The sequence below is a fragment of the Xyrauchen texanus genome, chromosome 19, assembly GCF_025860055.1.
Source record: "Xyrauchen texanus isolate HMW12.3.18 chromosome 19, RBS_HiC_50CHRs, whole genome shotgun sequence".
NCBI lineage: Eukaryota > Metazoa > Chordata > Actinopteri > Cypriniformes > Catostomidae > Xyrauchen > Xyrauchen texanus.
In genome coordinates, this window is record NC_068294.1 from 8,251,923 (window position 1) to 8,277,343 (window position 25,421).

At 39.8% G+C, this 25,421-nt stretch overlaps 1 protein-coding gene and 1 long non-coding RNA gene across 3 annotated transcripts; one reads left to right on the top strand and one right to left on the bottom strand.

Annotated features, from left to right (window-relative positions):
* Positions 1–2,394: 2,394 nt before the first annotated feature.
* Positions 2,395–9,634, bottom strand: LOC127659484 (uncharacterized). 2 transcript variants are annotated; one of them, XR_007972542.1, is made up of 4 exons: positions 7,409–9,634; positions 6,994–7,198; positions 5,467–5,567; positions 2,395–3,924 (listed from the first exon to the last, which is right to left on the bottom strand). It is a non-coding gene; the product is annotated as an uncharacterized LOC127659484 (long non-coding RNA). The 2 variants fall into 2 exon arrangements; XR_007972541.1 differs by having other exon boundaries at positions 6,813–7,198.
* A 5,625-nt stretch (positions 9,635–15,259) lies between these two features.
* On the top strand, positions 15,260–24,648 carry si:ch73-43g23.1 (uncharacterized). The gene has a single exon (XM_052149404.1). The coding sequence runs from the start codon at positions 15,260–15,262 to the stop codon at positions 23,111–23,113; it is 7,854 nt and encodes a 2,617-aa protein (XP_052005364.1). The 3' UTR covers positions 23,114–24,648.
* Positions 24,649–25,421: the final 773 nt, after the last annotated feature.

Sequence of the window (25,421 nt, forward strand, 5' to 3'; positions counted from 1 at the left end):
ATAACTTGGTGGTAAAATCAATATATTTGAACAAAACATGAACAAATTACCTCAAGTGAACATAAGCTAGCTAGCTTGCTAGCACAGTTAGCTCACTGATGGAAGGTGGTTAGGTGACCCAATGATAAAATATAGTGGCTTTTAATACATTTATTGAATATATTTCACTACATATATACTAATTTATAAGTTTAATATTTATTTAGGGTTTTATGTTTGTCTTGATGATAGTGGTGAACAAATAAATCAATTATCAACCCCATATAGGCCTAGTGTAGAAATTTCAACCTGATATAGCCTATATTTTTTTCTCTCCTTATAGATGCGGACATATAAGAGAAAAAGTAACCATGGTGCTTATACAGACTTTACTTTTAGAGATTGAAAACTATAGTCTGATCATTTTGCTGTTGATCTATGAAGCAAAATGGTTGGTAAGAAAGGGGGCATTTTACCTCACCGCTGGGCAAAACGCCCCTTTGTACAAAAATATTTTCAGTCAAAATATTAATTAATTATGAAGGCTGAGCAATTTTATTATTTGGTGAATAACTCCTGTCATAGTCACTCAAAACTGGGATGGCAATTCTAGTTACATTTATGTTTTGTTTCACATTAATGTCACATTTTCCTTAATGGGGGCGTTTTCCCCCACTCTACCCTACTGTGTCTCGTTTGGAAGGATGCGTCCTCCGGAATTCGCATTTGTTGGCCACATACGTCATCGAGGCTTTCTCGTTTCATTTTTAATTTGAGTTATTTAATTTTTTTATTGGGAATGCAAAAAAGGATACAATTTTTATAAATGTAAGTGCATATACATAAAATTAATTGACAATAGATAAAAAATAAGAAAAAGACAAAATAAATGAAATGAGACAGCCTTGATGATGTATGTGGCCGACTAATGCGACACAGCTTATATGTGAAAGTCTGAATAATCTTATAATATTAGGTAAAGGGATAGTTCACCCAAAATGAAAATGAAAATGTTCTTACCTTCATGCCATCTAAGAAGGTTCTTACCTTCATGCCTTCTGATTTTTAGAAGAGTATCTCAGCTCTGTAGGTCCAAGTGAATCAAGTGAATGGTGATCAGGCCTTTGAACCTCCAAAAGACTCCTGTGGTTTAATCAATGTCTTCTGAAGTGATCCAGTTGGTTTATGGGTGAGAACAGATCAAAATATAACTTATTTTTCACTGTACATTTTGACATCAGCAGTCTCATTGGCAATTATGATTTCAAGCTTGATTACACTTCCTATAGTGCCATCTAGCGCTCTGCACATGCATCGAGCTTGAAATCATGATCGTGCCTAAAGACTGCAATTACAAGATGTACAGTAAAAATTTGTTATATTCTGGTCAGTTCTCACCCAAAACAAGTAGTGTAGTCTAGGGAATACGCAGACATACGCCATATGCTGACCTATCTTTCTTAGGATTTTGTGTATACCCACCAGAAATAACTGTTGATATGTATGGCCACCAGAAAAACGAGTAGTCTTTTGACCTGAAACTTTTTCAATCCACTAACATGATGCCGCAGCAGCATTGAGTGTATTGTGTATTGTGGGGATGGGGGCGTGGTCATGTATCTGTCTGCGGGAGAGGGAGAGCGTAAAGCTTGTCACCTGGGCTGTCATTATCATTAACACCTGTCTCTCGTTATAGTGATGCCTGTCTCTCGTGGTGGAGGGAGACCTGAAAAGGCAGACAGACGCATCAGTCGGCAGAAAGAAAAAGAGAGAGAGTCAGCTGTGTGTGTGACTACTAATATTGAAGTGAACTCTCATTGAAATGCTTGAGTGTTTATTTGGCCACAAAGAGTCCTTTTTGTTTATGTTCTTTCTGACGCTAGAGGTGTAATAAAAATACTTACGTTGACTATTTTCGCTGCCTCCTTACTCCTCCATTTGCCCTGAATTTACTAACTCTGTTACACTGGTGCTGAAAACCGGGATTTGGAGGATAATGTCGTCATGGACCCTTCACCACTGGGTCAACCTTGCCAGCATCCAGCAAAACCAACATCAAGCCCTCAGCATTTCCAACTCCTGCTCTAGGCCCAAGCAGAGGATCTGCAGGCGTTCCGGAGCCTGATCGCCAGAGATCCAGGCACTGCCAGGATCAGTGTCCAGTGATGGAATTGGGGACGCTGATCCTTATCTCTGTTGCTCCTGAGGTCACCCCCGATCAGGCATTATCAATATATATATTGCATATTGAGGATGTCTTCAAAAATAATGCCATAAATAGTTTTCATTTAACAATTAACATCATACAAAGTCCATTAAACATAAAAAAGTTAAATCAATATTTGCCTTAAAAACAGGCCCAATTCTCCTAGTGATATGAATCAGACGAGGGCAGATGAGGAGGGAGGATCTAAATGCAGCTTTTTAATGAAAAAGGTGAACCGGATAACACAAAATAACAAAACAATACAGGGAACAAACAAAACATCCACGAGGGGAAAACAAAGTGTAAACATGAGAAACATTGAGGACAACTATAACATTCAATAACCGACAATGAATGAACAAACAACATGGCTTAAATACACAGGGATGATGATTAAATTAAACACAGGTGGAAACAATGACACTGGCAGTAATGAGGGCAGGGGATTATGGGAAGTGTAGTTCGGGACAGGTGACAGGGGAGAAACATAGAGCAAACAATGGGGAATTGTGACACCTGGACACAATTTCTTGGTTGTTGGCAGATAGGATTCTTCTTGGAGAATTTGCCACAGTTTTTTTTATTTATCTCAATTGCTTCTGTCTCTTTATGTAATCCCAGACTGACTCAATATTCGGGGTTCAGTGGGGGACATGACATGTCTTGCAGGGCCACCTATACTAGTGATGTGTATTCCTTTATGTAAACGATGGGAGCCATTTAAAAAAAAATTGTTTTTATATATATATAAATTAATACAAAGTCCAAGGATGCAATCATCTCTACCTTGGCCATTATCAATGCACCTGTTGATGCTCTGAGATAAGAAGAATGGGAGGAAGTGCAAGAGACGTGCACTGTTCTGGAACCCTTTGAGCAGGTCACAGTGGACAATTGTTTTAACATTATTTATTTTATTATTGCATATAAAAGGTGCATATTATGGTGAATGGCAGTAATAATAGACAAGAATAAACTGAACAAAGCCCATATACCACATAATAAAACAAAGCATAATTCCAAGTTTTTTCTTCTTTTTTTTCAGCTACGTGACGGCCTCCAAAATGCAAGGGTCTGCAGAGAACAACAGCCCACCACCAGACAGGAGGAACAGTAACCAAAGGGAAAGTGAGAGAGTTGGTGACTGCTCGTTGTGCATCTTTGGAAAGAAAGTTCCACAGAATGGAATACAATGCTGTTCTTTCAGAAACCACTGTAATGGACCAGAGGTGCAAAAACCTGGCCTTTACATTTATGCATTTGGCAGACACTTTTATCCAAAGCGACTTACAGTGCACTTATTACAGGGACAATCCCTCCAGAGCAACCTGGAGTTAAGTGCCTTGCTCAAGGGCCCAACAGTGGCATCTTGGTGGTGCTGGGGCTTGAACCCCTGACCTTCTGGTCAGTAACCCTGAGCCTCAACCACTGAGCCACCACTGCCCCTTTAATGATACAGAGCTGTTGATGAGGCCCTTCAAAGAGTAACAACAGCAGCAACAAGATGCAGCCCCAGCAGCCAGCCGGCTACACCACCAGGAGGCCAAGAGGGAGAAGAGGGAGCAGGGGCACTAGAAGTGGTGCCACAAACGTCTGCTGTTTGGAGGTTCTTTGATGAAAAAGCAACAGGAGACACTGCAAGAAGGAATTCCACAGCAGATGCTATACTGGAAGTAAGATCCTATCTTGAGGAGCCCTTTATCCAAAGAGCCGCAGACCAAGGCTTCAGTCTATCCTGACTTGTCAAGGTGATGAGAGAGAGAGAGAATTATAGGCAGCTGTTCTGTGTGTTTAAGTTTGTGTGTTTTTCATTTATTTCTTCATTAAACTATTATTTATATTGCCAAGCCGGTTCTCTTTTTTTTTTTAATTAAAAACAATGTTAAATGATAGTATTCTGGAAATTATAAGATTTTGTATAATTACATAATAATTGTATAGTTTAAGTTATACATGTGCACACATACCAATCATAGGTCATAACATTGCTAAATTTGGCTCAATTATAAAAGCCAGAAGTTGTACTAAATGAAGAGCCGTTTGGGAACTGAAAGAGATTTTTGCTCTTATTGCTGAGCTGAGCCAAATGGTCTGTCTCACTAAAATGAGCCGGGATTCCCGTCACTACCCTGTTCTTCTTTTCTATTTGCAAAAGTAATGTTTGGGAGTCTAAAATGTATATTTCCTATTGACACACTTAAGCAGAGCTTTCTTACAGTTCTAACAATAAACAATTTCCATTGAACATGGATTGGATCTGTTGAACACATGATTTTAAGAGACAATAAAAAGATGAATTGAAGATTAAAAAAAACGAAATAAGATAACATGATGATTGATATATAAAATGAACCCCTTTTGTCTAGCAAAAAATGACAAATATTGAACTGTTTCTCACCCACACCCATCATATTTATTCTGAAGACATGGATTTAACCACTGGAGTCTTATGAATTACTTTTATATGTCTTTATGTGCTTTTTAAAGCTTCAAAATTTTGGCCTACAGAGCTAATAATCTTTTAAAAATCTAAATTTGTTTTCTGCAGAAGAAAGGAAGTCATACTCATCTGGATGGCATGAGGGTGAGTAAATGATGAGAGCATTTTCATTTTTGGGTAAACTATCTCTTTAAAGTGATAGCTCAGCCATAATTTAATATTCTGTCATCATTTCTCTACCCTCAGGTTGTTCCAAAACCAGTGTGAGGCTTTGTATTATGTGGAACACAAAATATGTTAGACAGAATGTTAGGTTAGGGACCAACAGACTTGGTCACCATGCACTTTCAATATATATATAAACATTCACTGAAATTAAATAGTGACTCAGGCAAACATTCTGTCTAATATCTCCTTATTGTGTTGCATGGAAGAAAGAAAGTCATACGGGTTTGGAACAACATCATGGCGAATGATGACAGAATTTCCATTACTAATAATTCTGTTGTACATGTTCAATGTGTATTATGTTATGGAATATAGCGGAGTAATTATGTCAGGCAGTAACTAGTTACTCACTACTTGAGTACTCTTTTCATTGGATACGTTCTTACTCAAGTAATTATTTATGTTAGTACTTTTACTTCTACTTGAGTAATTATGTTTTTAAAGTAATTATACTTTTACTTGAGTACAGTTTTTGGCTACTCTACCCACCTCTGCACATTGCATCTGAATATATTAAACTGTTTTTCTTAAGTACAGCTGTTAACACTCAGCACTATAAACTATCAAACAGTCATGACATTTGAAATATTCATGAATGAAACGGTTTACTTACTGTTTTTGAAGTGTTTATCTGCCCCATCCTTCAATAACAGTTGTTTTGCAAAACTTTAATCGTTTTATGTCCGGTTCACAAGCGATCCACGACAACATGAACTGAAACAAAGCAAACACATATTCCAGAGTGGTGTAACTAGACTTACATACATACAAAATCATCCTGCATGGAGGTGCACATCACTGGAAACTAGGGCTGAAACGATTAGTCGACGTTACTGACAACGTCGACAATAAAAAATTGTCGACAAACATTTTCGTTGTCAAATAGTCGTTTGATCTCATTTAACGTAACATGAGATCATATGAAACTCTAATGATGACGTGAGAGAGCAGCACTGCAGCTCACGCCTGACTGAGGAGCGGAAGAATTACACAAGGTGTGTAGGATCACGACCCGGCCCCGCCCTCCCACAACAGCCTACTTAAAAAAGACACATTTACCTGAGAAGCAACATATAAGATATTTAGACTTGCTTTTAGAGAATATGTGGAAAACAAGACAAACATCCTTGATTACAATAGTTTTTTTTTGCAGTGAATTTTTACTGAAAGAAACTTGAAATTTAGTGAATGTCATTTAGAGATATTTTTAAAAGATGATTTTGTCCTCTTTATTGTTAGTAAGCACGTTTATTACAGCCTTTTAAGTCTAGGCACAATCTGAAAAGTTGATTAAGAGCTAATGATTAATCTTTGCAATAATCAACCGAATAGTCGAATAATCATTCTAATAATCGTTAGTTGCAGCCCTACTGGAAACACATCAAAATGGTCAAAGACGTCAATCCCAGTACATGTAGTGTACATCATACTCTAATGAGCCAAAACATTATGACCACCCACAGGTGAAGTGAAAAACATTGATTATCTCCTAACAAGGCCACATAGAATTGCCTTTCAGAGTTGTAACTTGAAACCGCATCTTTAAAAGCGGCGAAATAAATGGCAGCGGTCAAAGATTCTTAGTTCATGTTTATATAAAAAAAGTATTCAAAATGTGTCTTCTTAGGTGTTATGTTAGGAATAGTTAGCCACACAAGGCCTGCCATCTTGACTTGAAATGCACAGCAGTGGGCGGGGCCAAGGGTGCGATGACGCATGTTGTGGGATGTGCAAATACAAATGAGTAATGTTTCATGATGTCACGAATGGACAGATTTAAAAACGAGATGTTTCAGCAGGGTAGCGCTATAAATGCTCTTTTTAGACTTTGGAGAAAGTTTTGATAGTATTTTTATAGGACAGTTAGCTCTTATATGTCTAAATATCAAGGAAAATTTGATTCTCCATTTCATAACCATACATTTTTCCACTTTGAATCCACATAGTGCTGACACTTACTTAATGATTATTTTCAAGAAAGAAAGCTCTTAAAAACACAAGAACATCGGGGGCTCAGTGAATAAAGATGCTGACTACCACCCCTGGAGTCGTGAGTTCGAATGACAGGGTGTGCTGAGTGACTCCAGCCAGGTCTCCTAAGCAACCAAATTGGCCTGGTTGATAGGGAGGGTAGAGTCACCTCCATGTGGTTCGCTCTTGGTGGGGCACATGGTGAGATTTGTCAGTGGATGCCACGGTAGATAGAGTGAAGCCTCCACATGCGCTACGTCTCCACTGTAATGCGCTCAACAAGCCACTTGATAACGCGGGTTGAATGTCTCAGACATGGAGGCAACAGTCCTCTGCCACCCAGATTGAGGGGAGTCACCACACCACCACGAGGACTTGGAGTGCATTGCAAATTGGGTATTCCAAATGGGGAGAGAAAAAAACAAGTTGGACATAATACAGTATAGATGGACATAAAAGCATGCAGGTAAGTTTATAATAATTATTAATCACTTTTTTGTTCATTGTGTAAATGGAGCAGCTGATTGTTCACAATTTAACGAGCAGTGTCTTCATCCTACAATGTGAACTAAACTATTCCTTACCCAGAGAGAGCTTTATGGATAGAGTCTGTGTCAGCTGGGTCAATGGTGGCCAGATTGTTCTGTTATGCCTGAAACCCAAATGTTAAACACAGACACAGATTATGATAAAATTGTATTTATATACAAACTGGGGAATGAGATGGAAGATGAACAGACAGGTGCTTGATATGCCACTGGAGGAAGAGGGCTGGGCAGGCAGGAGGTAATGGCGGAGCAGAGAGGTGAGCTGGATGGTTTGGTGTGGCACGCTTGATGGAGAGTGGATCTGAAGATGACTGAAGTGGTAAGTGGTTGAATACAGGTTGGTGGGTTGGATGGTGGATCACACAAGCAGACTGAACAATCTGGAGATGAATAACTCGGGGTATAAATAGAGCAGGCTTGTGAAGAGGCCACGTCACCGGAGCAGACCAACTCATAAACATACAGGGGGAGACACAGAAAGACAGAAAACACATAAAAGGCCAAAAGCCACATCCTTACATTTAGCCCTTTTCCATCGAAATTGTGATGGTTCTCGTGCCGAGCCTGTGTGAAATCTGGAGCCTATTGTAAACTGAACTAAGAGCCGAATGGTGACGTAATGGGTTACTGTCTATGTGGAAGTTTCATTGACTACCTCAAACATAAACAAACATGTTGCATCACAGTGTGTTTGTATACAGCTTTAACTCTTGTTTTTGAGGACATATTTAAACCTATGGATTAATGCAATCAACGTTATTACATAGCTCAACAAGAATGTCAAAGACAATACTACACTAAAGATTACAGGTTATGTAATTGCATTATAGTATATACGAGCGTTACTGGCTGAATTCAATGCCCCGGTTAGTTAGCAGGCTGGTTGGTGTCCGAGCCCAAAACATTGTTGCTCTGTCCACTGTCACTTTTGCGTATGTCCTTTTTATGGTCCCTTGTGTGTTTAAAAAATTGTTTATTTGGTCAAATGTCCGATTGAAGGTGGCATGCATCATTTCGTACTGTATTTTCATTCTCTTAGATTATTATTTTCCATTGCGATCTCTCTAGTATATCTCAGATCTTCATAAATACAAGTAAAGCACTAGTTTCTTGGTGTTACCTGAACATTGAGACGCAGTCTATATTTTCAAACTCAGCCTTTTAAGGCTGGGAAATAGCGCAAAGCCATATTGCGATTTCAATCTTAATTCAATCAATCATGCAGCATTAATGGATATTCAAGTCAAAGTCTGCTGGTTTCAAAGTGTTTTTAGATGGTTTTCCTCATCATGTAGCCTATAGGCATGTGCTGCTTACACAACCGTCTCGTCCTATTATGGTGAATTTTCTGCATTAACATGAGAATGAGAATAAATAAAAGTGAGACAGGGCTGTGACTTGGCTGTGTACATTAATGTCCCAAAAGCTATGTCAGGTAATGAGATAATGAATATTCAGGTAATTCATTTGTTTAATCTCTAAAATAGATTTTAGCAGTGAACATTAAGTCTGGTTAATGTTCAGATGGGATTCAGTCCTTCTGGTCTGAAAATGGGGCTCTTTTGACCCCTGGAGATGCTGCTGGGATTTTAGTGCAAAGCTATTTCTGTCGAGCACAAAGACTAAAGCCCTCACATGACTTACACAGCCAGCTCCTAAAACCTTACTAAACTCCTTAAGACAGCTCATAAAGATTCATTTATTTTCCATGTAGTTATGTAAAGATTTCATTGATTTTCTGTTTCCCAATTTTTCAATATGCCTGTAATTATTTTAGGTTTTGGCTTGTACTTACTTGTGCTAAATAGAACATTATAGGTCATTAAAGAACAATATTTTCTCTTTCAGCTTGTGAAATTGAGCTATGTAAGTTGTTGGAAAGGATTTCTTTCTGATTTTACCACTAAAACCAGGAGACGTGTTGATCTGCTGAACTTGAAGATATGATGAAACTCAAGATGATCTACTTGGAGTGGTTCTTTACTCAAACATTTGTAACATTATAGTGTGAGGCCTATTTCAAAAGAAGAAATATCTGAATTAAATCCACAAAGAACGTCCAAAACACATTTACTTTTACGAAACGAATTAGCCACTTTCACGGGTGAAGCCCATTAAATTGCAGGAATCAATTTTCCGGTGCATCTACAGAATCACATCTGCTATTGACACATGCAACACAACAGCAACATTTTTTTTTTTAAATGCTGTTAAAAGATGATGATGATGATGTCATCTGCTCGGATGGAGAAAAACTTTTTTAATTTTTGGCATTTATCGAAGTGAATAAACTGTAAATGAATGTCTGTAAAAGATCTTTGATACATGGGAAGCCATGCCTAATGGACTTGACAATTAACATGGGAATGATGCAATTGCTATATCAGAAGTAAGTTGTTTACAAAAACGTTATTATATGTGAATGTGATGTTCAAGAGATGATTATGGAGTCAGTAACTTATTTGAAAGGTTGCCTGGTATTTTGTGTACAAATTGTCAGGTGACCTACTAAGCCTGTTTTATTTGTGGGGCAGTTTCTGCCCACAGCATATTTGTCAAAAAATAGAGTATCTAAATACACTTGAGACCTCAAGATAGAGATGTCTATGTCTCATGTATCTGGTGGGGGATTTCCAGCAAGCATTTATGTACAGTGTACTAGATGGGGACACATAGCAGGTTAAGGTCTTATCATTGTTTTTATTGCAAAAGAAAACTGAATTAAAAACACATTTGAACTTAAATACACATACATAATTGAAACATGGTTGTAAAAACTGAAACTAAAGTATTTGCGCCTCTCAATCTGCTCCCTAGCTCCCTATGTTGTGAATCGGTTAATTGTGAACACTTATTCGAGCACAGGCAAGGGTGTTGATAAACTGAACATTTGGACAATTGTGACTCAATTGAAAACACGATAATGAGCTTGTGCATTCAAGCACAGTTATTAATCAGCACCATCACAGTATAAATGACTCTATCGTTCATATTTGTTGAAGATACAGTGGCAAGAAATAGTATGTGAACCTTTGGAATTTTATGGTTTTCTGCATTAATTGGTCATAAAATGTGATCTCATCTTCATTAAGTATAGACAAACACAATGTACTTAATTAAACAACACACAAAAAACTACAATCTTTCATGCCTTTATTGAACACATCCCATTAAACATCAACAGTGCTGTCGAAAAAGTAAGTGAACCGTTGGGCTAAAGATGTCAACAAAAGCTAATAAGAGTAAGGAGATGACATTAAATTAATGAAACGAGATTAGAGGTGTGGGTTAGAGCTACTTTGAAAAGCACTATATATATATATATATATATATATATATATATATATATATATATATATATATATAAAAAAACACCAAAATAAAGATGCCCAGTGTCCCTGCTCATCTGCGTGAACGTGCCTTAGGCATGCTGCATGGAGGCATGAGGTCTGCAGATGTGGCCAGGGCAATAAATTGCAATGTCTGTAGAGTGAGACGCCCAAGACAGCGCTACAGGGAGACAGGAAGGACAGCTGATCGTCCTAGCAGTGGCAGACCACGTGTAACAACTGCCCGAGTTACAGCAGGAATGCACAATCCCTCCATCAGTGCTCAGATTGTCCGCAAGAGGCTGGACTGAGGGCTGTAGATCCCAACCAGACATCACTGGCAACGTGTGTCACAGCATCATTGGACTGAGCTTGTTGTCATTGCAGACAATCTCAATGCTGTGCATTACAGGGAAGACATCCTCCTCCCTCATGTGGTACCCTTCCTGCAGGCTCATCCTGACATGACCCTCCAGCATTACAATGCCACCAGCTATACTGCTCATTCTGTGTGGGATTTCCTGCAAGACAGGAATGTCAGTGTTCTGCCATGGCCAGCGAAGAGTCCAGATCTCAATCCTATTCAGCACGTCTGGGACCTGTTGGATCGGAGGGTGAGGGCTAGAGCCATTCCCCCCAGAAATGTCCGGGAACTTGCAAGTGCCTTGGAGAAAGAGTGTGGTAATATCTCACAGCAAGAACTGGCAAATCTGGTCAGTCCATGAGGAGATGCACTACAGTACTTAATACACCAGATACTGATGTTACTTTTGATCATCTCAAGGACATTATTCCATTTCTGTTAGTCACATGTCTGTGAAACTTTTTCAGTTTGTGTCTTAGTTGTTGAATCTTGTTATGTTCATAAAAATATTCACACATTTTAAGTTTGCTGAAAATAAAAACAGTTGAAAGTGAGAGGATGTTTCTTTTTTTGCTGAGTTTATAATTACAGTGAGGGAAAAAATTATTTGATCCCCTGCTGATTTTGTACGTTTGCCCACTGACAAAGAAATGATCAGTCTTTAATTTTAATGGTAGGTTAATTTGAAAAGTGAGAGACAGAATAACAACAAAAAAATAAAGAAAAATGCATGTCAAAAATTTTATAAATTGAATTGCATTTTAATGAGGGAAATAAGTATTCTACCCCCTCTCAATCAGAGATTTCTGGCTCCCAGGTGTCTTTTATACAGGTAAGATTCTTAAAGGGAGTGCTCCTAATCTCAGCTTGTTACCTGTATAAAAGACATCTGTTCACAGAAGCAATCAATCAATTAATCAGATTCCAAACTCTCCACCATGGCCAAGACCAAAGAGCTGTCCAAGGATGTCAGGGACAAGATTGTAGATCTAGACAAGGCTGGAATGGGCTACAAGACCATCGCCAAGCAGCTTGGTGAGAAGCTGACAACAGTTGGTGCGATTATTTGCAAATGGAAGAAACACAAAAGAACTGTTAATCTCCCTCGGTCTGGGGCTCCATGCAAGATCTCACCACGTGGAGTTGCAATGATCATGAGAATGGTGAGGAATCAGACCAGAACTACACAGGAGGATCTTGTCAATGATCTCAAGGCAGCTGGGACCATAGTCACCAAGAAAACAATTGGAAACACACTACACCATGAAGGACTGAAATCCTGCAGCGCCCGCAAGGTCCCCCTGCTCAAGAAAGCACATGTACAGGCCCGTCTGAAGTTTGCCAATGAACATTTTAATGATTCAGAGGAGAACTGGGTGAAAGTGTTGTGGTCAGATGAGACCAAAAATCAAGCTCTTTGGCATCAACTCAACTTGCCGTGTTTGGAGGAGGAGGAATGCTGCCTATGACCCCAAGAACACCATCCCCACCGTCAAACATGGAGGTGAAAACATTGTGCTTTGGGGGTGTTTTTCTGCTAAGGGGACAGGATAACTTCACCGCATTAAAGGGACGATGGACGGGGCCATGTACAGTCATATCTTGGGTGAGAACCTCCTTCCCTCAGCTAGGGCATTGAAAATGGGTTGTGGATGGGTATTCCAGCATGACAATGACCCAAAACACACGGCCAAGGCAACAAAGGAGTGGCTCAAGAAGAAGCACATTAAGGTCCTGTAGTGGCCTAGCCAGTCTCCAGATCTTAATCCCATAGAAAATCTGTGGAGGGAGCTGAAGGTCTGAGTTGCCAAACGTCAGCCTCAAAACCTTAATGACTTGGAGAAGATCTGCAAAGAGGAGTGGGACAAAATCCCTCCTGAGATGTGTGCAAACCTGGTGGCCAACTGCAAGAAACGTCTGACCTGTGTGATTGCCAACAAGGGTTTTGCCACCAAGTACTAAGTCATGTTTTGCAGAGGGGTCAAATACTTATTTCCCTCATTAAAATGCAATTCAATTTATAAAATGTTTGACATGCGTGTCTCTTCATTTTTTTGTTGTTATTCTGTCTCTCACTGTTCAAATTAACCTACCATTAAAATTATTGACTGATCATTTGTTTGTCAGTAAGCATACGTACAATATCAGCAGGGGATCAAATACTTTTTTCCCTCACTGTACATAATGTAAAGTGCATAAAACTTCCCATGAAGTGTAGGGCTCTAGCTTTACTGCATGGCTGTTCAGAGTTCTGTTGCACATTCCACACTAGAGGTCTGCACGGTCCTTAAAATAAAGCCCTGACCCATACCGAGACCGTGTGACCCAACCCAAACTGTATTGTCAAATTTGAAGCCCAAACCCAATCCAGCACACTTTTACATAGGAAAACAATGGAAAAACAGAGCAGACACGCACAAAAACACATTCAGTGTAAACTGCTCCTTACTCATCAATTCATTTCTGTGAAAGAAAGTGCGTGCACAAAACAAGTTAGGTTAGGTAGGCCTGTTTATTTTTTCATAATTCCGAACCCGACCCGAACCACAAATTAACTTGAAAAGTGGACTCGTCCTGTCAGGCCCATGTCAGGTTGCAGACAACTAGTCCACACACTGATCAAAGACCTATTCCTGGAAGTATTGTCAAGCAGGCAACCAGCGCTTTTGGATTTGTGTCATAGTCTCATGTGAACATTAATCCTCACATTGCAGAGGTGATTAACATTCTTTCCCTATAAGACGATGGACTAGTTTGTAACCACGTGAAATCTACTGATATACTCTATGAACAAAGGGTGATAGAGATGTGGAAAGTAGAGATATACATGCCCAAGTTCAATGTGAATAGGTTAATTCATTGAAATCATCTGATTAATGCACATTTCAAGCTTGTATAAGCTCATATTTTAAGCACAATTTATACATATTTTTTTAAAGGGCTGTATGCCAGAGTGATAACTAATAATATGATACTAAAGACTGTTTGTATAAATCTACAGAAAAAGTGTACACTTTGTAAAGCTGCCAATTTGTTGTCCTTTGTGCGTCTCTAGCCAGCCACTCAAAGCAAATTTCCCCTGATAGCAGGCAACTAAAATTAGTGTCTTGGCCTAGCGTGTCAGATTACATTTACAGACTATGCTTGTCTATGCTTGCACAGCACAGGCTGCTAACTGTAACACCCTATTGAGCTTGGCAGAGACGTGCACCTACAGTATGTCCAAGCATGATTAAAAAAAACCTCAGGTCAGGTTAATCATGTCCTTGTTTTTTTTTTGCACTTACTTTTTTTTTTTTTTTAAAGTGGTGTCTATTAATATCTGAAACAACCAGGCTCTGTGAAATCAGACAGGACTAAACATTGCAGGAGTCGAAGCATTTTCTGTGCTTAGTTTAGGGGCTGGACATATCTGCATGCTGAGTTGCCCATTTCAACGAAGGGTCAGTTTGGCACTCGGAAACTTGGACCCCCGGTTGGAGCCTCATTTACAGCTCATTGTACAATGCTGACAGTTCTCTGGAGGGGATAGCCTGCAGTTTCATTCAAACTGGCCATATAGAAAACAGAAGAAAAAGGCAAGTAGCTACTTAGATATAAGCAGCATTTTTACTTCCTCTCAATTAAATAAAGTCTCTCAATATGGTTTAAATTCTGCATATGCATTTTAACATGTTTCACTGTATGCCAGAAATGTTATTTTATGTATATTTTTCCTAAAGTCTGCATATGTTTTGTCAGTATTTGTAACTCTTGTTTATTAGGAACAGTTTTGTGTGAGCAAACAGAACTTAAATGCTAGAGGTATTTTTGTTTGTAGTAACTATAAATTAAATAGTAGAGACTTTGTGCTGCAACAAAAGCTAACTTTGTCGAAAGCTGAAAGAGCATGCAGAGCACATTTTTTATTCCTTGAATATAGAAAGCATAAAACATTATCTCTTAAAAACCCTTCATATTTCCTGAAATTTGAAGAGCCTGTAAATCAATGATTGACAAATTCATTGTGAGACACAGTGTAAATAAACAATAATATGATATTTTTTTGGGGGGACTAATCTGTTTCTTTTTGATGTTTCAGGTCTAAAAATATTCAACTGCTGAATAACCATCAGCATTCATAGCAGTTCTAAAGGGCAGAAGCAATCATAAAAAGCTTAAGAGCCCAATGTCTCCGATATCTGGAGTGAAGAAATGGAACGCTGGGTTCTAGAAGGAGATAGATACTCATTACTTCGCAGTGCTCCACACACGTTCAACCTGCAAAATCGTGATGGCCCAAATCATGTGGAGATCTTTGACATCACTGCTATCCCCAGCCCTCGTAGTCCCATAGCTGAAACAACATGCCTTTGTGACATTTTTGGGGATGACGGTGAATCTCCGTCACTTTCTAGTAGCCCAGCATCTGCCATATTTCTCAGGAGGGAAGTGAATCAGCCTTTCCCAACAGATGATGCTAATGACTCTTCAGGATCTTATCACACTGCCAATGGATCTGACTTAAGTGACACACCTTCTCCAAATTTAAAGGATTTTTCCACTTCTGAGACCTGGGAGTCAATTTCACAACCAATTGTGTCAACCATCTCATCAGATTCCAAAAATGAACTTTACCCTTTTGATTGCACACCACCTGCAGCCAAAATAAATTGTGATGACCTTTCACATACAGATAACTGGGCAGAACCCCAAGTGTCAGTGAGCTCCACCGCAGTGAATGAAACAGAAAACACAAATGCATCCCAATCACAAGATATTAATTCAAAACCAGTTACTAGTCTGATTATTCCAGCAAAGGAGCCTTCTGATCCCTCAAGTAAAACTAGTACAACATCCTCATTTTTGGAGGACAGTGCAGAGCTAGGAGGAATGACTGCGACATGTCAGCATACAAGTACAAACACATGTTTAGATAGACAAGTCTGCATACCCTTATATGAGTCTACAGACTGTGCATCATCTCCACAGTTACGTTTGGCAGAATCTCCACCTGAGCAAAATAATGTGGTTTCTTCTGAGAACAAAGAAAGTATGAACTATCATAGTTCACTCAAGAAAACCTCCCACCTTGCACAAGAGATGATTAAAAGTGTTACCCCATCAGAATGGTCAAATACTTCTCAGCGAGACCGCATTTGTAGCCCAATTCAGGAAATGTCCACTTTGCCAGAAAACAGAGATATTAATTTCATACCTGTACCCAGTGACAGACCTGAGCTCAAAGTAACTTACACTTCACCTGTAAGCATGGATATTAGCGTCACACCTATGTCCACAAGTAAGTCTTCACCTGAGCAGCTGCATTTGATTTCAACTCAAGTGGGGAACACCTCAGAGTTTCCATACTTGGAGGATACCTATGGTGCATCTTCAGCTGTATCTACTCCTCCAACCAATGATAATAGAGAAATAGATTCTCCAACTGTGTCGACTATTTCCACGGAAACAAAAGAGCTTGTGTTTCCATCCAATCAGATATCGGTCTCTGCAGATGACAAAGAGATCAATGAAATCTTCTCTCCTGATAACTCTGCACTAGCTCACTCACCAGAACATGTAATAATTGACTCACCTATGGGTTATACCATAAGCCCATTGCCTATAAATGAGAGAAAGGTTTATTCAACTGAACCTGAACCTGAAGCCTCATCATCATCCCCTGTTTTCACAGGGATTGATTACAGTGAAATCTGCTCATCTCCTGATCATTCAGCTCCAAATCACTCACCAGAACCAGTAAAGATTTACTCACCAATGTGTTATACAATTAGTCCATTATCTACAAATAGAAGAAATGTTAATTCAGCTGAGCCTGAAAAGTTACCATCCTCACCAATTGTCACAAGTTTTGATAACAGTGATATCTGCTCTTCTCCTGATCACTCACTTCTAGCTTACTCACCAGAACCAGTAATAATTCACTCACCTATGGGTTATTCAATTAGTCCATCACCTACATATGGAAGAAATGTTAATTCAGCTGAGCCTGAAAAGTTACCATCCTCACCAATTGTCACAAGGATTGATAACAGTGATATCTGCTCTTCTCCTGATCACTCATTTATAGCTTACTCACCAGAACCAGTAATAATTCACTCACCTATGGGTTATTCAATTAGTCCATCACCTACATATGGAAGAAATGTTAATTCAGCTGAGCCTGAAAAGTTACCATCCTCACCAATTGTCACAAGGATTGATAACAGTGATATCTGCTCTTCTCTTGATCGCTCATTTCTAGCTTACTCACCAGAACCAGTAATAATTCACTCATCTATGGGTTATTCAATTAGTCCATCACCTACAAATGAGAGAGAGGTTTATTCAACTGAACCTGAAGCCTCACCACCCTCCCTTGTCATCACAGGGATTGATAACAGTGATATCTGCTCCTCTTCTGATTACTCAGTTCCAGCTCATTTACCACAACCAGTAGTAATTCACTCACCTAGGGGTTATTCCATTAGCCCGTCTCCTATAAATAAGAGAAATGCTAATTCAACTGAACCTGAAGCCTCACCATCCTCTCCTGTCATTCAAGGTATTGATTACCGTGAAATCTGCTCCTCTCGTGATCATTCAATTCCAGCTCATTCACCATTACCAGTAATAATTCACTCACCTTTGGGTTATACTGTTAACACATCACCTACAAATGTGTTAAAGGTTTATTCAGCAGAGCCTGATGACTCATCATCATCCCCTGTCATGACAGGGATTAATTATGCAGCAACGCCTACATTCAGTAGGGATTCCACACCTGAATTAAGGAAAATTACCCCCACTCCGGACAACAGACTAAACTACCTTACACCTGAACAAAAATCTTCAGCACCTTCACCAGAACTGAGATCAGTCACCTGCTCACCTGAAATCAAGACAATTACATACAGTGTTCTGTCACAAACTACAAAATACCCAGTGATTGGAGGCATTAAATATAGTGTTGTTTCACCAAATGACATTTTGGCACAGTCACCTAAGGTAGATACAACTGTCTATGGCAACTGTATTGAAAATTCTAACTCTCATTTTAGAAATGAGTCCTTGGTCTCACCAACCTCAAGAATGTTTTTGTTAACACCAGAGAGCATATCAAGGCCATCATCATCTGCTTTAAACCATACAAGAGATACAACATTATCCCCTGATCTTCAACTAACCCTGGAGCCTTCCATCCATTTGGAACAGACAGACAATCAAATTTTACCCATAATTTGTGATAGAATGTCTCCTCCTTCCCCTAATCCAATAAACAGTAATTTTGATGATCCTCCTCACTCAGAGAATTTCAATAGTGCATCAGACCTAGTTCACAGTCAAAGGCAGATCTTGCAAGATTCACCATCTAAACCCATTAATCCTGGATCATCAATAGTACAAAAGGAAACAAATCAGGAAATTGTTGACAATGACACAAGTGATTTAAACATGTGTGGAATACCAACCTCCCTAAGTCTATGTGAATCATCTGTGTCAATGCCAGTGGCATCTGTGCTGGAGAAAGAATGCTTGGAGGTTTATAACAGCAACAGTGGGACAGAAATGTTGGAGAATGATTCTGCCAGTAGTGGAAAGAGGCTTAGCCAAGAGCCTATAGCATTGAGGGAAAGACCGGGGGCTATCTGTTGGCAGAGGGGTGGAGAATATGACAGGCAGTCATGCAGGGAAAAAGAAAGTGAAAAGAGGGAGGGAGACCAGTGTATATTGGGAGAAGGGGAGGAGAGTATTAGAGAGAGTAGTTACAGAGGGGAACAGGTTGAGCTGTCATTCAGTTCCAGGAATAGAAAAGGGCCTGCAGGACACAGCCCAGCTCCCTCTAGTCGAGACCCAAAGTCGGGAATTCCAGCTAACTCTTATTTTGAGTCACACCCAGCAACTCTGCAGCAACAGAGTCAGTTCAGAACACAGGGCTCACAACAAGAGAACAAGGGTGTCGCCAGGAGGGTCCAATCAACTGTCAAGAGTAAATACAGCAGTGCAGACTGTCTACCTCCAGAGTATACTGGTGAGACCTCCAGCATGGGAAGTGAGTTTGATGAGGCAGACAATGAGGTAAAGTGGCTTACAGATCTGGCTTTCAGAAGCCTATCTAGCCCTCAGGTGGATTATTTGGATGTGTACAATTCAAGCCACAGGTCATCTACAAATGTTTCACAGCCATCAACCATGGATAGCCCAGGTGCTGTTGCATGGATGAACTATGCAGACTTGCGTGGCTCAACTTTCCATGAAAATGATGACTTGTTACACAGTTCCTCTTTTTTAACCCGTGAGGGCCTGGACCCGAACAAAGGCTTTGAGATGGGGAGTTTTGAATGTGTGGATGTTGCATTAGATAGCAAGGAAGAGTCCAGCAGGAGAAAGAGGACAGTACCCAAGAGGCAGATACAGCTGTTAAGGCGGAACACAGATGAATCCATAACTAAAGGGAACAATGGAAATATTTTGGCTTCACCCTCCACGCATAGATGCTCGAAAGACATCCTTGTTCGCCAACATAGCACACCAGCTTCTGTGCAAGAGGTCATGTCCAGAGAGGACCCAAATTCACCTAAAAATGATAGGAAAAGGACATTGCAGAAATCTGTGTCTTTAGATGATGCCTCCTCTAAGACCCAAATGGCCTCCTGCATTATCAAGAGTGTGCTGTCAAAGAAAATGCAGGATGCACAAAAAGAAATATTAAAAAGTGAAGACCCAAGTCCATCTAGGGATAAAAACAAACATCATAATATTAGTCCCAGCTCCTTTGATGGTCTACCAAGTAACATGGAGAAGCATAGCTTAAGTTCTAGCCAGCATTCTGAATGTAATCTTTCAACTGAAGATTTTGCTGTCAGAGAGGAAAAAAATCCACATTGGCAGGTGAAGAAGTGTGCCCCAAAAGTTCCTCCAAAACCAGTATTAAGACCTGCATTTTTTAACACAGGGGATGCTGAGCTACCAGACAACTTATCAAGGGATGAAATTAGGCCCAAATTGTCTCTCCCAGTTGAAGAGAAAGTCTGTACGAATGATGGGAAGAAGGGAAGAAGTGGCAACCTGGGAGAGAGGTTCAATAGTGACTCAGCAAATGCCAGAGCCAGGAACACAAGTGTTGCTGTTGCCACTCAAGCAGAAAGCATGCAGAGCAGAACAATAAGCAGAGACACAGAGTGCCAAATGACACCAGAAAACCAAAGACAACAGGGTGGCAAATGCATATTTATGTCAAAAACTCCAGAAATAACTCTTTCCACAATCAAAGAAAAAAAGAAGTCTTCTTTGAAAGTTTCTCTATCCCCTGATGTAGAACGGTCCAGAGAAATGTGTGAATGTCAGTCTGCAGAGGATATAAACACCAAATCTATGGAAGTTACAGAAACTGAAGAAGATAATGACAACAACAAAGCAAAATCTGTCATACATAGAGTTAGAGATGTAAGAAAATTGGTTAAAAACTCATACAACCTGTCTTTTAAAGCATCAAATACAACCTCTACTGCAGAAGACACACCCATTCAAGAGGAAAGAGAGAAGCCACCACAAACTCCTCCAGCCTTGAACATTAAATGTAAAGCTATTAGTTGGAAGGACAAGCAAACATCAGGCAGTAAAGCAATCCACTGGCAAGGTGAAAAACAGGCTGTTGACATATCAAAAACATCTCAACCGCATGTGGGCACAGGGAAAAGCAGAGATACTGACAGCACTGGAAAAACATCCAAAGCCCCTCTGCTAAAGATACTAACTACTGAACCTAAAGTGACAGATTCCCAGTTTGCAAACTTAGATGAATTAATTGAAGTTTCAAGATCTTCCAATCACTCTGATCCGAGTACTAAGCAAGGGATGCCCCCTAGACCCCCTAGTAAGGAGAGGGAAGTGTCTGCATTGGTGGTTCTGCAGGATGGCCCATCCAAGACAATTCAGAGTACCTCTGACTATAAAAGCACTAACCCCACTCAAATAAAAGCAAAAAGCAGCAGCCACTCTGTCTCCATGCTACTTAAGGAGAAAGGAATGCAGGCGGATATTGGAGTGTGTGATGTTGTCGCTGAAGGTGCGAGTGCTACAGCTAAACATGTCAATAGACTTGAGGTACCTTTGCAGGCCTGTTTATTAGAAGTTATCTCAGATGAAGCACAAGTAAATACAAAAAATGCAGCATTGTCTTGCAATTTAACACTTGTTGACAACAGTTCCTTGAGGACATCCCATAGTCAGGATGGCCCTCAGTTTCAGTCAAAAGAACAAAGTGAGAGTCCCAAAGGAACGCTGGCAGAAGAATCTTCAATGCAACAAAGGAAGGAAGAAAAAAATAAAAAATTAACTGCCACCACAACTATGATACAAATGCCAACTAATCTAACAACATTATTCAAGCCAGAGGCGATATCTTTTTCAAGTAATTCAAAAAATAACGCTTTGCCAGCGACTGCATCAAAAGAGATTGAGTTACCTATACAAGTTAGGTCAATATCCAGTGATAGGCTGAAACCATTTGTGCCACCAAAACCCAGCTATAAAAAGTCATTTGCAGAGAAAAATGAGATACCAGCAACACTGATTTACAAAGATCAACTGAATGAGGCCTCATCAAGCAATACACAAAAATTAGGTCTATCGGCTGTATCAGGCGACAAACCTCCACCTATTCCAGTGACAACAACTCCAAGTTCTGTGCAGAAATCTAACACAATGACATTCGCCAGTGTGGATCAACACCAATATTCAACCAATAGCACTTGCCAGCAACTGACCACATCCATTAATCAAGACCAGTCAATACTAGCTAGTTCTTTTGTTTCCAATCCATCTGTGAGGCCCACAGGTCCACATGCCCATAGTCACACACAACCTGTGTCAAGAGCATCACCTAATGACAGATTTCACAAAGACGACTATCGTTTCTATGCATCTGATGACCCCCCCAGCTATGATGAGCGAGAGAGTTTTAGCACACTACAGTTGTCGGACTTGCCCCAACAAAAGCCGTACATGCATCCAACCACTAAGCAATCTTCATGTTCCTGCACATTAAGTTCCCACTCACGTCGAGGTAATCCCAACCACAGCTCAGAAGAATGGATTCCACCAGTCTCACAGTCCCCAGGCCAAGTCCTCACCTGTCCAGGAGCTCCTCCACAGGCGCAGGTTCGTCCTCATCAGAGCAGACCAGATGGACAGGCCCAGAATTACTCAAGAGTCTCACCAAATTCCTCAATACCCAATGCCCCAGCTTTAATTCAGCCTTTGCACCACCCAAGAACTTGTCCTGTGGCAAAAACACAACCCTACAGTGGTGACCAATCACCAGCTTCTGGGCAGCACAGGGACAGAGTCCCAGTAAGTCATCATTCTCCACAAGCAGCAGATCCTGTACCATATCATGAATACCCTCCAGCTAACATGTCTACTTTGGATCCCAGAACTCAGTTGTTTAATCCCCAAGATTTGCCACCATCCTTTGGTCATGATTATGGGAGTGAAGTTCCAGGTGGAGCCAGTGTATTATATCCAGAGAATGCAAATGGACCTAGCTGTGGACAAGGTCCTCGTCGTGTACTTCTTGATCCTGAGACTGGTAAATACTTTTATATCGAGGTACCAATGCAGCCACTCAGAAAAATGCTGTTTGATCCAGAATTGGGCCAGTATGTGGAAGTTCTCATACCGCAGCAGGCAATGTCCCACTCTGGGCTGTACCCACCAGCTGCACCCCCATACTCCTCTCTGCAAAATCCAGGTTTATATGCACCACAGTACCTACCTTATGCAATGCCATCTTACACAGCAATGCCAAGCAGTGCCCAGCAAGCACGACATCTAGAGCCACCTCCTGTCCCCACAACGCTTCACCAGACCTCTCTAAGATATGGAAGCCCTGCAAGCCAGATGCCAAAAAATGAACCAAAATGCCACTCGTCACTGGATCAAAGCTATTTAGAGACAATGTATTACATTCCTACTGGGATGAATGCAAGTCCAAATTCTACCCCTTCAGGCTGTTACCACAAGCCACCTTCAAGCATGCCTCCTTCAGGAGGAAGAAGAGCATGAAACAACTGTAGAAGTATGCATCCTGTTTACATTAGAAATCTTTTCTAGTGAGCAGGGTTTTTCATTCAGGAAGGATCTAAAAAAAAATCTACATTTAGAGTCAATATTTGTGGTTTCTCATTTGGAAGACTACACGTTTTTGCATTCTTCTACACGTCTTGCTGTTTTTTGTTGTTGTTGTTTTTTTTGCAGCAGCAGCATCTTGTGCACCACATTTTAAAGGGTTTACCCTACACCTGCTTTAAGACATCTGCATTTTGCTTTTTTGTGCAAGAACTCATTCGGTCTAAATGGCCCTTAAGGTTGCAGAATTAAAGTTGTTTTGGCTGCTTTTATTTCAAAATAACTATAAAAAGTACAATGTTGTGACATTTCTAAATGTGCTGTTTGCTGACATTGGATTAATCATGGTTGTCATTGTCTTGTGTACTGTCCAAACGATAAAGTGAAATAATGTGAGTCCTTCTCTTTTCACTTATGTATCTATAGGCCAAGCTTATGAAAATAGTAATCCTGTCTTTTAAAGCTGGCATGGTTCAATCAACAATACCTTCTCCTTGAACACCCTTAAAAGTTACACGTTATGTATTTCTGTGGTGATTTATTTAGTAATGTCTCGGTTCAGACAAAAATTCTAAAATCATTATATGACATAAATGAATGTCTTTGTGCAAGGCCTTTGATGTGCCCTGATTGGTTGTGCAAGTAAAATAATGCTGTACATTTGGGTAAAAAACAAATATGTCAATGAGCAGGATCATCAGTATCAAAACTGCTTCAGAATAGTTTTCTATCATCAGAAGATTGCCATTGACTATATTTTACACATGGATGCACTCAATTAAAGATGAATTGTGTACAGTTCACACGTCTGATATGTTCTAATTGTCTAATGTTTTGTTATGATGATGACTTTTGAGTAATTGTAAAGATAAAAGCTATGTTCATAAATACTTAAATTACTGCATTAATTATAGTCACACCTTAGCTTAAAGGAAATATAAGAGTGTCCAACTCTTGAAATGCAACTATTTCATGTTGACATATCACACGTTCTCCATTTTGGGAGAACACTTGCCAGCCACTGCACAATTTAAGATGACCCACTTTGATATTAGGACTACTAGTGCATCATTTAAGTCTAAGGCTGACATCTAGTGGACAAGTCCCATCTGTCCACAGATTGCTCTCAATGATGTTTTATATTGCATGAGATGATTTGCTATTTGAGGGAGGAAAAAAGAAAGAAATGCTGGCTGGATACTGTAAACAATGTGCCAATGGGGCCAGTGCCCTGGGGTCTCTGGCTACCATAGAGGGGTCTAAAAGAATCCCAGAAAAAAAGCCAGAAAACTGCAGATGTAAAACCACATATAGATTGGCACAATGTAAAATAAATAAAGTCATGCAAATAAATAAAGTAATGCAAATGTCATCTTTTTTAGCCCCTTATCATCTCTTTTGCAACCTATCATGCACATGAAGTGTTCATTCTTGTTATGGAGTAACTTAATATCTTCAAATGCAGATATAATAAAGACTTCAAATGCAAAATTTTTCATATTTGCAATGTAATTTCTTATAATTTTTTATCATTTAAATTTTATAATTGCAATAAGAGCCTTTGCAATTGTAAGATTGAAATAATACAATGAGGCTGTTTCCCCGGGACTCACAGGACTATAATCCATCCTTGCACTAAACAGACAATAAGGCCCATATTGAAAATGATCAAATCATGGAGCTGCCACATATGGTCAAGTACCACTGGCAAACAGTCTGCAAGCAGATGTACTCTTTTTATTAGATTAACTCACTTTATATTATAGGGAGTTTTTTAAAAATGATTACAAGTGGGTGTCATGAATTTTAGGATACTTTTTCACCTGAATAGTCTACTTATGAAGTATTACCATGCATTTGGGTGGTTAGCATTTCTTATGGAGTGACATCATGGACCACCATGGTCTTAGCTTTCATGTCTTTTCATTTTCTGTAAATGTTTCCACCTCTTCAGGAAAACAGTCCCGATTTCTCCCTACTCCCAAACAGCAGTCTCACCCATAGATGACTGCATTTGATTTCCTGTCTCGTCAGATCATATTGTAAGAAAGTCAGATGGAAGACAGTGAGTGTGACTTTCTGTGTGTGGGCTGACAGCTTTGTGAGGGCGTTAGGGCTAACCCTGTTTGTGGAGTGTCTGGCTGAAAACAAAAGCATTCTAGACATTCCGCCTATGACTTTATCCAGTCAAGGGGATTAGAGTGGAAATAAAAATGAGATCGTCTCTTGGGGGATATTAACTTTT